Source organism: Salvelinus alpinus, chromosome 5 (genome assembly GCF_045679555.1).
Source record: "Salvelinus alpinus chromosome 5, SLU_Salpinus.1, whole genome shotgun sequence".
In the NCBI taxonomy this organism is placed as follows: Eukaryota; Metazoa; Chordata; class Actinopteri; order Salmoniformes; family Salmonidae; genus Salvelinus; species Salvelinus alpinus.
This window is the reverse complement of record NC_092090.1, coordinates 80,312,533-80,327,484: the sequence shown is the minus strand read 5'-3', so window position 1 is coordinate 80,327,484 and position 14,952 is coordinate 80,312,533. Positions and strand designations below refer to the sequence as shown.

The window sequence follows — 14,952 nt, the reverse complement described above, 5'->3', positions numbered from 1 at the left end:
GGTCATCTTCCAGATCACCCCTCTGGACCTGACCCAGTGGCTGGTGGTGCTGAAGATCTCCCTGCCCGTCATCCTGCTGGATGAGCTCCTAAAGTTCGTGGCCAGGAACTACCTGGAACCCGGTAACCAGCCAGAGTCTAAGTCAGCCAGCAAAGGCTGGTCCCTCTCTGCATGCACAGAGGGCATCTCCTGGCCCTTTGTGGGCATCACCCTCCCCCTGGTGCTGTGGCTCTACAGCATCGACACTAACGTGTCTGCCCTGTTCTGGTCCTGACTACACCACACAACCCTCCCAGTGCACCAGTGTGAGTGGAGATTAACACACGTCTAACAAAATCCCCCATTAACCAGGATCAACTACAACAACCACATCAACTGCAGTGAAAGCTCAAGTCAACATTTGTACCTGTGTTGATGACAGATGTAATCTGTGAGCCCTCTGCTGGTTCGTCTCCAGGACATTTTCACCATTCCGCTTTTGGTTTGTCATTTGTCCATGTCTTTAATTTAATATCAAGCTTTTGGTAATTTTTTTGCTCCCCATTTTTTTGAACAGGCATAAAAAAAATATGCTAATTGGGAGCTGTCTGTGTACAGAGAATTAACACTATTTTATCAAAATTAAGATTTTTGTAGCTTTGGGAAGGCGTGGGGGGCAGCCAGGTGGTGTAAGGGGAGTGCACAGAACTCAAACGTTTCTCTTGTTTTCAGTGTGAACTTTGACCTCTAAAGAACTTGTAGATAAGTATGCTGTGCCATAACTGTAAGGACCATCATTTGCACTGAATCAGAAGTCTGTACCAAAACTGCATGTATTCTGCCCAGGCATGACTAACGGGGATTTCTTCACCAAATTAATGATTGTTCGTTCCCCTGTTTGAGCTCCTCCATTTGCTTTTTTTGTGTTTATTTTCTGCTCTAGTCAGAGCACAGCTACCTCAATGCTATTGATATCACAATTGATTACTACCTGTGTTCCTCAGTAAGCTTTTCATAAACATTGTCATATTGAGTGTTGAGGTATGCGCCATTTCGCTTGTGAATAAGGAAATCTAGAGCCCTCATTTGCCTTTTATGTTGCTTTTTTAAAAGTTTAATCTGTGTTCTTTTGATGTTCCTTGAGGGAGGTTAGGGTTAGGACAAATATATAATATGTTACCTTAGTTCAATTCAAAGCAGTTTTTTGTAATATAGACAAGCCTGTCGTTAAACACGTTTACTTGAACACAACATATTCTGTCTTTTCATTAAGGTTAACTTTTTTAAATGTTTGGTCTTCATTTATGGACACTGTAGTGTCTTTTATTACAATAATTATATAGATTAAGTATTGTGCATATACTGTACTTGAATATGTATAAACACACCAAGTGGTGGATTTTCTTATCAGTTGAGCACAAGATAGATGCTTTGATGGGACTGTTGTGGTCAGCACTCCCTATTGGGGTGGATCACCAAGCAGAGACTGCTTTGGCCATAGTATGTAGGCCCAACGCTAAAATGACTGGCTTGTAGAAGAGTCTGTACATATAACACAAAATAGTATCTATGTGTATAGAGTTTTAAAGATGCTTCATACCTTTTACACTAGTTGTACTTGAGCGTGTTTTAGAAACACTAGGTAATAGGTATTCCTAGAAAGCATGCTTTCCCCAATACCATGCCAGTAAACGCTTGAGTGTTCTTAAACCTAACTGCTATTTCTTCCAATCAGTGGTGGAAAAAGTACCAAATTGTCATACTTGAGTAAAAGTAAAGATTCCTTAATAGAAAAGTGAGAGCCACTCAGTAAAATACTACTTGAGTAAAAGTATTTGATTTTAAATATACTTACATATCAAAAGTATGAATCATTTAAAATGGCGTATTAAGCAAACCAGATGGCACAATTATTTTTATTTACAGATAGCCAGGGTCACACTCCAACACTCAGACATCATTTACAAATGAAGCGTTTGTGTTTAGTGAGTCTGCCAGATCAGAGGCAGTAGGGTGTGTCAATTGGACCATTTTCTGTCCTACTAAGCTATCAAAACTTTAATGAGTATTTTGGGGTGTCGGGGAAAATGTATGGGGTAAAAAGTACATAATTTTCTTTAGGAATGTAGTGAAGTAAAAGTTGTCAAATATAAATAGTAAAGTACAGATACCCCCCCCCCACACACACACACACACACAAAAATGACTTTAGTACTTTAAAGTAATTTTGCACCACTGAATGTCTTACTGCATTTATTCCCATCTTTCTGTTTGCACGTGGCATGGCCCTAGACATGACTGTAGAAAATGAAGCAGTAGATGACCTAATGGCTTTCTGTTCACCGTGCCTTTTTAAATTCCCAGTGAGAGAGCCATGTCTGTTTGCGTCTTTGCTTTTTTGACCTATGCCTTGTTTCTGTCTGTCCTATGATTGATTTGGTTTCTCCCTGTCTTTCTCTCTCCTCTCTCTGCAGCTAGTGCCGTGTAAGCCCGCTCCTCCTATAAATCCCTTGTAGGAACTGCTTTAGTGTTGTGCATGTGTTTTGAGCAGCACCACATCTTCCAAGACCTGCATGTCAATAAAGAAGAGCTATCAAGACATGATTGATACATTTCATAAGCACTTACATGACAAAAAAAGTAATCAAATGGTATATATATTTTAACTGAATGGGTGTAAATATTTTTGGAATCAAATGAACCAATCCCAGGTCCCTCCATCCTTACTAAATGAAGAGCCATAGGCTGCGTTTACACATGACAGCCCATTTCTGGTCTTTTGCCCAAGTAGTGGAAAAATATCAGAATTGGGTTGCCTGTGTAAATGCAGCCTTCAAACTAGATACAACAGAGTTCCTATGTTATCTTAATATACCTATTATAGTTTTCTATTAATGTACACTATTCCATGATGCATGTCCTCTGAAGCAGCCATTTTATCAGATGTGTAATAATTAATGTATTGATAAATGAAATGGACAATAGTACAAATGTTATCTTTTCCTAAGGAACTATTTTTTGGGGGGGGAGATGTGTAAAATAACCAAATAGACTTTTCTTTGCGCTGTAATGTGCAACATGTTTGAAGCAGATTTTGCGGTATCTGGGAAGGCGGAGGTGTGGCGATCCATTACCCTGAAAGAAAGTCAGTCCCTTCAATGGCACACACGCGTGCCAAACTAATTTCAGAGCTGACGATTGTATTGTCACATGACTTGTGGTTTCAGGTAAATAAAGCAATTCTACATTATGTTGCCGATCTTCTATATGCCAGATTGGAGATGTGTATTCATTTGAAGCTACGATGTGTATTCATTTGAAGCTACCTTGCTTATAGCCTAAATACAAGGATGTTTTAGAGAAGTGTTTCCCAACTCCAGTCCTTGTACCCTCAACGGCACACATTTTTGTTTTAGCCCCAGACAAGCACACCTGATTCAACTTGTCAACTAATCATCAAGCCCTCAATTAGTTGAATCACATGCATTTGTCTGGGGGTACTGGAGGACGAGTTGACAAACACTGTTTTAGAACTGTTACTCAAAAAGTCACTAATACTAATTTACCAAAAACTTCAATAATATGTCAGGGCGTGAGACCAGACGTCATGATTTTATATCTTCAAAACATATACACACACCACATGGTTAAACATCTGCATTGGAAAACTTTAACATTACTTTGCAAAGAATGTGTCAAATTAAATGACCCCGTGATTGACACACAACATTGAGAGACAGGCCTTAAGTTATCTGATTATTCAGAAGGGAATGTATGTCACCAGCTTCACACCAATATGTGTTAATACATGCAAATATTAAACAGAAAAAACAAAGCAGCAGAAATAGAATAATTTCAATGATTACTGGCTTCAGATTATCTTGTGTTAACCCAACAAACAAGGAAACTCTTGGGCCATGGCCCAACAATCCTAAATAGCCTCTTCACCTCATCTCCTTTACTCTTGGACCCCTGATGGGTATGAAATAGGTTAGTAACGTTCATTTTCACCTACCAACTAATCAGTGATCGCAAAGGGAAGGAGACGTGGAATGGCAAGTTATCATTTTTGGGTGCTGGGTTGTAAAATGCATCCTCCCCAAACCTCAGTGGCTGCTATGATGACCTCTATAACCCTGAGATGGGGCTTTATACACCCGTATCTTGTATACACCCATATAGAGTCCACCGGAGCATTACATCAGGAACCCATGATGCCTATGTGTGGCGTGTTCCCCCAGCCCCCCGCTGTGTCCCTGGCGTCTCTGCAGTGGGCCTGGGTCACTGCATGCCAAACCACTGCTCCTGGTCTGCCCACTGGGCTGCTTCACTGTCACTGCCTTCCAGCTCTCCATCCTCCCCGCTGCCCTCCATGTCATCTCCATCCAGCTCCACAGTGGCATCAGCAGGGCTCTCCTCCTTCTCCATCTTCTGCATTCCTTCCAGAGACTTCTGGTCATTCGGGTCCAGGCTAAAAGACAGATGGAGTCAGATTCAGATGATAGAGAAACATGTGCAGTTTCAAGATCGAAGTGCACCATTTACATATTTGAGAAAAGGTAGGCCTAAGAGCGACACTGCATTAACATTTCATGAGTTGTGTAAAACCCTGGACTTTGGTGTAACATTACCTAAGTGCTATGCTGTATTGGTCCATAGCCTCTTGATAATCATTGACCGCCACCAAGAAATCCCCCAGCATCCTGTGCAGCACACAGTCACTCTGATTGGCCAAGGCATTCCGGAGAAGAGCAATCCCTTCCTCGTATTTCTGTTCCCGACCTTAAATGCGAAAACAAACACAATATCAACTCTTGTCCCTAACATCTTCGGTAAAACAAAAATGACAAAGATACAATGGTTCTAAATCTCTACAGCAAAACAACTAATAGAACTTCAGGGTTTGCTACCAAGCCACATACTTAGCAGCTCTGCCTTCTTGACCACAGCCTTGGTGTAGTCAGGCCTCTGGGCTAGCGCCTTGTCCAGCAGGGTTTTGGCCTTCTCCTGGGTCACAGGGTCCTCCAGGCAGACTGTAGCCAGGATGGTCAGAGTCTGGGCATTCGCTCCCAGGGTCTTATAGATGTTATTGGCCATCCCCATTGCCTCTCGGATCCCATTGGATGCCAGGTAACAGTCAATCAGACCTGGGGACAGAGAAGGCTCATGACTACCTCAATACTAGTAACAAAACAAAAAACAACATCTGATGTTGCAGCTTTATGTGGGGGCAGTTCAAGATGAAAACAGATGTTCATTACAATGATGCGATCATTACAAGAAGGTCCCCTTGCCTTCATAGCAGTCCAGACGGCAGGGCGCCAGGCGCATGGCCTCTCTGAAGTGGATGATGGCCTCCTGCACTCGGCCCATGTTCCTCAGTGCTGCCCCCTTCAGGAGGAGGGCTTGCACACTGTTGCTGTTCAGCTGGATGGCCTTGGCACCCAGGTAGAGGGCCCGGGAGTAGCGCTTACTGTAGAAGCTGTGACATCTGAGCCACCAAAAACCAGATTGGTAGGAACATGTATTTAGCCACTGTGTTCTTGGGGACCTTCAATGCAGAAATGTTTTGGTACCCTTCCCCAGATCTATGTCTCGGCACAATCCTGTCTCGTAGCTCTACAAACAATTCCTTCGGCCTCATGGCTTGGTTTTTGCTCTCACATGCACTGTCTACTATGGGACCTTATATAGACAGGTGTGTGCCTTTCCAAATCTTGTCCAATCAATTGAATTTACCACAGGTTGACTCCAATCAAGTTGTAGAAATATCTCAAGGATGATCGATGGAAACAGGATGCACCCGAGCTCAATTTTGAGTCTCATAGCAAAGGGTCTGAATCCTTATGTAAATAAGGTATCTGTTTTTTGTTTTTTTTAATACATTTGCAACAATTTCTAAAAACCTGTTTTCACTTTGTCATTATGGGGGTATTGTGAATAGATTGATGAGGTAAAAAAAAAAAATGTAAATCCATTTTAGAATAAGGCTGTAACCTAACAAAATTTTGAAAAAGTCAAGGGGTCTGAATACTTTCCGAATGCACTGTATAGTGAGCAATATGTTTGGAACATCGAATTGCAATACATATACAATCATGAGAATCGCAACAGATATCGTATCAGCACCTAAGTATCGTGATTATCTTGGCAATTCCCAGCCGTATTACCCAGATATGACCCAGGGCTCTGCATGCTGGTCTGAGATGTTGAACAGCCTTCCTCCCAGAACCTCAACATCCTCCAGGTGCCCCTCACGTGCCATAAGGTAGCCATATACATCCATGCCTGACAGTAAGTAAAGACAACATAACTGAATTAGTTCAACTACACATAAAAACCTAATAGTTAATGTCTTAGATAAGAATCGCTAGACTGGCTTAGTGAGTCCTAGGAAACTGATTTATTTAGTCAGTGATGGGTTTTCTGATGTCTGCTGTCCAGTACCTTTGATCAGATAAGGATCCAGCATCTGGGCCTGCTCAAACTTCAGAATGGAGTTCTTTGTGTCGCCTGCCCTGAAGTACACATCTGCCAGGCTCAACAGCAGGTCCACATTGTCACGCATTAGAGACTTCTTCTCCAGGGAGCTGAGAAGGAGAATCAGGAAACAGAGAAACACAACACCCAGAATGAGAGCCATAGTTTAACAACACCGGAGATTATGATTCATGAAATTAATAACACTCCCATGGTGGGATGAGGAACTGGTCTGCTCACCGGATGGAGTTGATTGCTCTGTGGTTGTCCCCTGCATGTATGAAGGCATAGGATTTGATCCACACAGAGAGCCACTCCAGGTTGGGAAGACTCTGGATCACATCCATAGTCATGGACGCCACCTCAGCTCCCTTCACTGACAGAGACAGGAGACCTACAACAGACACGAGTTAAAAGAACCCTTCAAAACGTAGAGAGCACAACAACATGGGATTTTGGCATGTCTGTGTGACACACTACAGAAACATCCCAGTCACTAGTCCATACCAATGATGGCATCCAGTGCCAAGGGACACTGTCTCAGGACCTCTTTGTAGCTTGTGACAGCAGAGCGTTCGTGTCCAGCCTTCCTGTACAGATTAGCCAGCATCATGTTGATCTTAGGAAGGATAAACAAATATGCAATTCGGAAATTCCTCACAAGAATCTGGGCTGCTTTACTTTATTGAAATAGTCATAAAACGGCACTGCAAGCTTGGGTGTCATTGAGAGGATGGGGCTTTAAGGAGGGGACCTCAAAACAGCAGCCTACCTTTGGGGTTCTCTGTCTAGATGGAATCCCATCAAGCACTGCAATTGCATCCTTATCCAGCTTCAGGATGGTGTAGCACTCTGCAATCTTATACTTGACCTCAATCTCTGAGGGAAAACTCTGAAATAAAGAAAAATGGCATTTGGTCAATTCAGAAGGCAATGCACATTGTACACAATTACATATAGTATGTAGAGCATCTCAGTCAAATGCGCATTATTTTTAATGAATGGCATGGATGCCTGTTGCTACAGCAAGATATGTTGTAATTGACAGAGTTAGGAGCCTTCCACACCTGTGACTGCAAGGAGGATGCAGTTCCCCCGGTAGATGGCCGCACTTTAGAAGTTTTGCTGAGCACTTTCTTCTGCTGCAGTGCCATGTTGTACTTGCAAGCAGCATTACGGTACTCCTTGTCATGGAAGATGGCATCTGCATGATAAACCAGCAGCTGGTACTTCTGGGATGGTGAGAACAGTTCTCTGAAAGAACAGATGTGGTACCTGCATCACTCTCTGGCACAGTATTTGACTGACAATAACTATATGAAGTGGTCAAGGAAATAAGCAATCAACATACACAATCTTTTCACAAATAGTCACATTATTAATCCAGATACAACTACACTGAACAAAAATATAAAACGCAACATCTAAAGTGCTGGTCCTATGTCTCATGAGCTGATCCCAGAAATGTTCCATATGCACAAAAAGCTTATTTCCCTCAAATTTTGTGCACAAATTTGTTTAAATCCCAATTGGTGAGCATTTTACCCTTTGTCAAGATAATCCATTCACCTGACAGGTGTGGCGTATCAAAAAAAAAATGAAAAACAGAATGATCATTACACAGGTGCACCTTGTGCTGGGCACAAAAGGCCTGTGCTGTTTTGTCACGCAACAATGCCACAGATGTCTCAAGTTGAGGGAGCATGGAATTGGCATGCTGACTGCAGGAATGTCCACCAGAGCTGTTTCCAGATAATTTAATGTTAATTCCTCTACCATAAGCAACCTCCAACGTTGTAATAGAAAATTTGGCAGTATATCCAACCGGCCTCACAACCACAGACCATGTGTAACCACACCAGCCCAGGATCCTCAGTGAGTTAACCTGGCTCCCAAGTGGGTGGGCCTATGCCCTCCCACACCCACTCATGGCTGCGCCCCTGCCCAGTCATGTGAAATCCATAGATTATGGCCTAATGCATTTTTTTTCAATTTACTGATTTTCTTATATGAACTGTAACTCAGCAAAATCTTTGCGTTTATCTTCTTGTTCAGTGTACATTTACACCCATCTTAAGCTAGTTGGCTTGCTAGCTAGATATAAATACTGCCAACTCCGTACTTGTCAGCTTGGCTCGTGACGATAAGCATGCATTGATTGGGACATGTGTTATCAATTGTACAGAATTATATGCTTTTGAAGATGATCGAACGGAGTGAATAACTAGTTAGGTAGCTCATACCTCAGAGGGATGTACAGTAGCTAGCCAGCTAGCTAATACTATACTGTTACTTACTGATTGTTATTGCTCATTGTCAGCAGTAAGCTACTAATTATCCGAACGTTTGAGTGAAGTCCCGCGGCGGCCATATCCCTCACATGATCTATGACGTTCATTTCGATGTATTTTGATGGCTTGCTTTAAGATCAAAATCTAAAGTTTACGATTGCAGACAGGTAGCTTACTTGCTAGCTATCATCATAAACTGCAATGTATTAAATATGGCGCCGCAAGTTGAAGGACCCATCAATTATGTTTTGCTTTTATAAAAACATCATATCATTGCTACGTGTCATAAATATGACAGTTTTCTTCTCCTCGGTATAAATGACAAAAATCTAAGTAATACGTTTTAAAACCTTAAACGGACACAAAGTTGTCCTGTTCAGGCGAATAGAGTACCACAGAGACGTAATACCCTAGCGGTCAAACAGGGAAATTGTCAGGGTTGTCAGGTCCAACTAAAATGTCTAGCCCAATGAAATCAGAAAACCTACGCAGATGTGAAAACTTGCCTCAAAAAGTTTTTCGCAGAAAGAGAGGCGCAGAAAGAGAGGTGTATGCCACATTTATCTAATACATGTTTGTTTCCCCATAACGTTATCGAGCGAATTAAGGATTTTTTTATGACGTAGGCTAATAAGCAAAATTCGGTTTTCTATCAAAATAATAAATCTTGCGAGTTTAAGAATGTCGCAAGAGAAAAGATAAATCGCCCTTATTAAACTCTCCAGATCATTTTCCATCAATGGATGTCGATGTAACTTGTTTTGACTGCCATGATTAAGCAATAAGGCCCGAGGAGGTGTGATATATGGCTAATATACCACTGCTAAGGGCTGTGACCAACTGGCAAGTGTCTTCACTGACATTTTCAACCTGTCCCTGGCCAGGTCTGTAATACCAACATGTTTCAAGCAGACCACCATAGTCCCTGTGCCCAAGAACACCAAGGTAACCTGCCTAAATGACTACCGATCCATAGCACTTACGTCTGTAGCCATTAAGTGCTTTGAAAGGTTGGTCATGGCTCACATCAACACCATTATCCCAGAAACCCTAGACCCACTCCAATTTGCATACCGCCCAAACAGATCCACAGATGATGCAATCTCTATTGCACTCCACACTGCCCTTTCCCACCTGGACAAAAGGAACACTTACGTGAGAATGCTATTCATTGACTACAGCTCAGCGTTCAACACCAAAGTGTCCTCAAAGCTCATCACTAAGCTAAGGACCCTGGGACTGAACACCTCCCTCTGCAACTGGATCCTGGACTTCCTGACGGGCGGTAAGGGTAGGTAACAACACATCTGCCACGCTGCCTCAACATGGGGGCCCCTCAAGGGTACGTGTTCAGTCCCCTCCTGTACTCCCTGTTCACCCATGACTGCATGGCCAAGCACGACTCCCAACACCATCATTAAGTTTGCTGACGACACAACAGTGGTAGGCCTGATCACCGACAACGATGAGACATCCTATAGGTAGCTCGGAGAACTGGCAGTGTGATGCCAGGACAACAACCTCTCACTCAACGTGATCAAGACAAAGGAGATGATCGTGGACTACAGGAAAAGGAGGACCGAGCACACCCCCATTCTCATCGACGGGGCTGTAGTGGAGCAGGTTGAGAGCTTCAAGTTCCTTGGTGTCCACATCACCAAAGAACTGTCATGGTCCAAAGACACCAAGACAGTCGTGAAGAGGGCACGACAACGCCTATTCCCCTCAGGAGACTGAAAAGATTTGTCATGGGTCAGATCCTCAGATCCTCAAAAATACAGCTGCACCATCAAGAGAATCCCAACTGGTTGCATCTCCGCCTGTTATGGCAACTGCTCAGCCATCTGACCGCAAGGTACTACAGAGGGTATTGCGTACGGCCCAATACATCACTGGGGCCAAGCTTCCTGCCATCCAGGACCTCTATACCACCAGAGGAAGGACCTAAAAATTGACTCCAGCCGCCCTAGTCATAGACTGTTCTCTCTGCTACCGCACGGCAAGCTGTATTGGAGCGCCAAGTCTAGGTCCTTCTTAACAGCTTCTACCCTCAAGCCATAAGATTACTGAACATCTAATCAAATGGCTACCCAGACTATTTGCCTTACACTGCTGCTACTCTCTGTTATTATCTATGCAAAGGTCACTTTAATAACTCTACCCACATGTATATATTACCTCAATTACCTCGACTAACCGGTGCCCCCGCATATTGACTCTGAACCGGTACCCCCTGTATATAGCCTCGCTACTGTTATTTTACTGCTGCTTTTGAATTATGTTACATTTATTTCTTTTTTTTTGTTGGTATTTTTCTTAAAACTGCATTGTTGGTTAAGGGCTTGTAAGTAAGCATTTCACTGTAAGGTCTACACCTGTTGTGACAAATACAATTTGATTTGATTTGTTGAAAGGTGAACCTTCACCCCAGTCTGAGGTCCTGAGCGCTCTGGAGCAGGTTTTCATCAAGGATCTCTCTGTACTTTGTTCTGTTCATCTTTCCCTTGATCCTGAGTAGTCTACCAGTCCCTGCAACTGAAAAACATCCCCACAGCATGATGCTGCCACCACAATGCTTCACAGTAGGGATGGTGCCAGATTTCCTCCAGACGTGACGCTTGACATTCAGGCCAATCTTTGTTTCATCAGACCAGTGAATCTTGTTTCTCATGGTGTGAGTCCTTTAGGTGCCTTTTGGCAAACTCTAAGCGGGCTGTCATGTGCCTTTCACTGAGGAGTGGCTTCAGTCTGGCCACTACCATAAAGGCCTGATTGGTGGAGTGCTGCAGAGATGTTTGTCCTTCTGTCAGAGTGACCATCGGGTTCTTGGTCACCTCCCCGACCAAGGCCCTTCTTCCCCAATTGCTCAGTTCGGCCGTGCAGCCAGCTCCAGGAAGAGTCTTGTTGGTTCCAAACTTCTTCCATTTAAGAATGATGGAGGCCACTGTGTTCTTGGGAACCTTTAATGCTGCAGACATTTTTTGATACCCTTCCCCAGATCTGTGCCTCGACACAATCCTGTCTCGGAGCTCTAAGGACAATTCCTTCGACCTCATGGCTTAGTGTTTGCTCTGACATGCACTGTCAACTGTGGGACCTTACATAGACAGGTGTGTGCTTTTCCAAATCATGTCCAATCAGTTGAATTTACTACATCTGGACTCCAATCCAGATGCAGCGCTCAATTGAGTCTCATAGCTAAGGGTCTGAATAGTTATGTAAATAAGTAAATTTGCAAACATTTCTAAAAACCTGTTTTCACATTAATGGGTATTGTGTGTAGATTGAGGAGGAAAATGTTTCATTTAATACATTTTAGAATAAGGCTGTAATGTAACAAAATGTGGAAAAAGGGAAGGGGTCTGAATACTTTCCAAATACACTGTATGTCAATACTTTTTACTTTCACTGTTGATAGTAGTTGATGCCAAAGCTGTGGCGATTTTAGCATGTAAATCTTGGTAGGGAAAACTCCCCCAATTTTGTTTTATACATGCCAGCAAAGCCACTACACAACACTAAACAATACATTAATTGCACTATAACAGTAACAAACAGTGCCCACAAACTGTTAGGACCTACAGTGTCAAGAAAAAGTATGTGAACCCCTTGAAATTATCTAGATTTCTGCATAAATTGGTCATAAAATCTAAGTCACAACAATAGACAAACAGTCTGCTTAATCTAATAACAATACAAACAATTATACGTTTTCATGTCTTTATTGAACAGACCGTGTAAACATTCAAATCAAATCAAATCAAATCAAATCAAATTTTATTAGTCACATACACATGGTTAGCAGATGTTAATGCGAGTGTAGCGAAATGCTTGTGCTTCTAGTTCCGACAATGCAGTAATAACCAACAGTAATCTAACCTAACAATTCCACACTACTACCTTACACACACACACAAGTGTAAAGGGATAAAGAATATGTACATAAAGATATATGGATGAGTGGTGGTACAGAACGGCATGGCAGATGCAGTAGATGGTATAGAGTACGGTATATACATATGAGATGAGTACTGTAGGGTATGTAAACATAAAGTGGCATAGTTTAAAGTGGCTAGTGGTACATGTATTGCATAAAGATGGCAAGATGCAGTAGATGATATAGAGTACAGTATATATACATATGAGATGGGTAATGTAGGGTATGTAAACATTGTATTAAGTGGCATTGCTTAAAGTGGCTAGTGGTACATTTTTACATAATTTCCATCAATTCCCATTTTTAAAGTGGCTGGAGTTGAGTCAGTATGTTGGCAGCGGCCGCTAAATGTTAGTGGTGGCTGTTTAACAGTCTGATGGCCTTGAGATAGAAGCTGTTTTTCAGTCTCTCGGTCCCTGCTTTGATGCACCTGTACTGACCTCGCCTTCTGGATGATAGCGGGGTGAACAGGCAGTGGCTTGGGTGGTTGTTGTCCTTGATGATCTTTATGGCCTTCCTGTGACATCGGGTGGTGTAGGTGTCCTGGAGGGCAGGTAGTTTGCCCCTGGTGATGCGTTCTGCAGACCTCACTACCCTCTGGAGAGCCTTACGGTTGTGGGCGGAGCAGTTGCCGTACCAGGCGGTGATACAGCCCGACAGGATGCTCTCGATTGTGCATCTGTAGAAGTTTGTGAGTGCTTTTGGTGACAAGCCGAATTTCTTCAGCCTCCTGAGGTTGACAGTGAAGGGTGAAGGGTGGGAAAAGTATGTGAACCCTTGGATTTAATAACTGGTTGACCCTCCTTTGGCAGCAATAACCTCAACCAAACGTTTTCTGTAGTTACAGATTAGACCTGCACAACGGTCAGGAGGAATTTTGGACCATTCCTCTTTACAAAACTGTTTCAGTTCAGCAATATTCTTGGGATGTCTGGTGTGAACCGCTATATATATACAGTACCAGTCAAAAGTTTGGACACATACTCATTCAAGGGTTTCTTATTTTTAATATTTTTACATTGTAGAATTATAGTGAAGACATCAAAACTATGAAATAACACATATGGAATCATGTAGTAACCAAAAAAGTGTTAAACAAATCAAAATAGATTTTAGATTTTTCAAAGTAGCCATCCTTTGCATTGATGACAGCTTTGCATACTCAAAACAGTTAATTCAACCTCATTTACTGAGGCATTCTCTCAACCAACTTCATGAAATAGTCACCTTATCCAACAGTCTTGAAGGAGTTCCCACATATGCTGAGCACTTGTTGGCTGCTTTTCCTTCACTCTGTGGTCCAAATCATCCCAAACCATCTCAATTGGGTTGAGGTTGGGTGATTGTGGAGGCCAGGTCATCTGATGCAGTAGTCCATCAATCTCCTTCTTGGTCAAATAGCCCTTACACAGCCTGGAGGTGTGTTGGGTCATTGTCCTGTTGAAAAACAAATGATAGTCCCACTAAGCCAAAACCAGATGGGATGCCGTATCGCCGCAGTACCATGCTGGTTAAGTGTGCCTTGAATTATAAATAAATCACTGACAGTGCCACCAGCAAAGCACCCCCTCACCATCACACCTCCTCTTCCATGCTTCACGGTGGGAACCACACATGCAGAGATCATCCATTCACCTACTCTGTGTCTCACAAAGACATGGCGGTTAAAACGTAGAATCTCAAATTTGCACTCATCAGACCAAAGGACAGATTTCCACCTGTCTAATGTCCATTGCTTATGTTTCTTGGCCCAAGCAAGTCTCTTCTTATTATTGGTGTCCTTTAGTAGTGGTGTCTTTGCAGGAATTTGACCAAGAAGGCCTGATTCACGCAGTCATCCTCTTATCTCCTCACAATCAAATGTCGACCGCATTATCTCCTCACAATCAAATGTCGACCGCATTATCTACCAAGGGAATTCTCGTCAATCATAATCACAGCCGTATACATTCCCCCCCAAGCAGACACATCGATGGCCCTGAACGAACTTTATCTGACTCTTTGTAAACTGGAAACCACACACCCTGAGGCTGCATTCATCGTAGCTGGGGATTTTAACAAGGCTAATCTAAAAACAAAACTCCCTAAATTCTATCAGCATATCGATTGTGCTACCAGGGCTGGAAAAACACTAGACCATTGTTATACTAATTTCCGCGACGCTTATAAGGCCCTCCCCCGCCCCCCTTTCGGAAAAGCTGACCACGACTCCATTTTGTTGATTCCAGCCTACAAACAAAAACTCAAACAACAAGCTCCCGCGCT

At 42.8% G+C, this 14,952-nt stretch overlaps 2 protein-coding genes across 4 annotated transcripts in view; one reads left to right on the top strand and one right to left on the bottom strand.

Annotated features, from left to right (window-relative positions):
* Window positions 1–3,229, top strand: part of LOC139576954 (sarcoplasmic/endoplasmic reticulum calcium ATPase 2-like) — a 29,864-nt gene extending 26,635 nt beyond the window's left edge. Inside the window, exons 20-21 of one of the 3 annotated variants that reach the window (XM_071403592.1) lie at window positions 2–122; window positions 2,454–3,229. In XM_071403592.1, coding sequence (XP_071259693.1) covers window positions 2–122; window positions 2,454–2,467 — 135 coding nt within the window. In that variant the 3' untranslated portion in view covers window positions 2,468–3,229. Of the gene's footprint in view, window position 1; window positions 1,390–2,453 lie in introns of those variants that run through there. The other 2 variants (XM_071403590.1, XM_071403589.1) reach the window with 2 other exon arrangements.
* A 342-nt stretch (window positions 3,230–3,571) lies between these two features.
* On the bottom strand, window positions 3,572–8,997 carry LOC139576955 (anaphase-promoting complex subunit 7-like). Its single transcript, XM_071403593.1, has 11 exons — window positions 8,757–8,997; window positions 7,527–7,713; window positions 7,232–7,351; window positions 6,967–7,078; window positions 6,700–6,853; window positions 6,427–6,569; window positions 6,150–6,267; window positions 5,274–5,470; window positions 4,902–5,126; window positions 4,611–4,761; window positions 3,572–4,450 (listed from the first exon to the last, which is right to left on the bottom strand). Exons 1-11 carry the CDS (start codon window positions 8,855–8,857, stop codon window positions 4,261–4,263), a joined length of 1,698 nt encoding a protein of 565 aa, XP_071259694.1. The 5' UTR covers window positions 8,858–8,997; the 3' UTR covers window positions 3,572–4,260.
* Window positions 8,998–14,952: the final 5,955 nt, after the last annotated feature.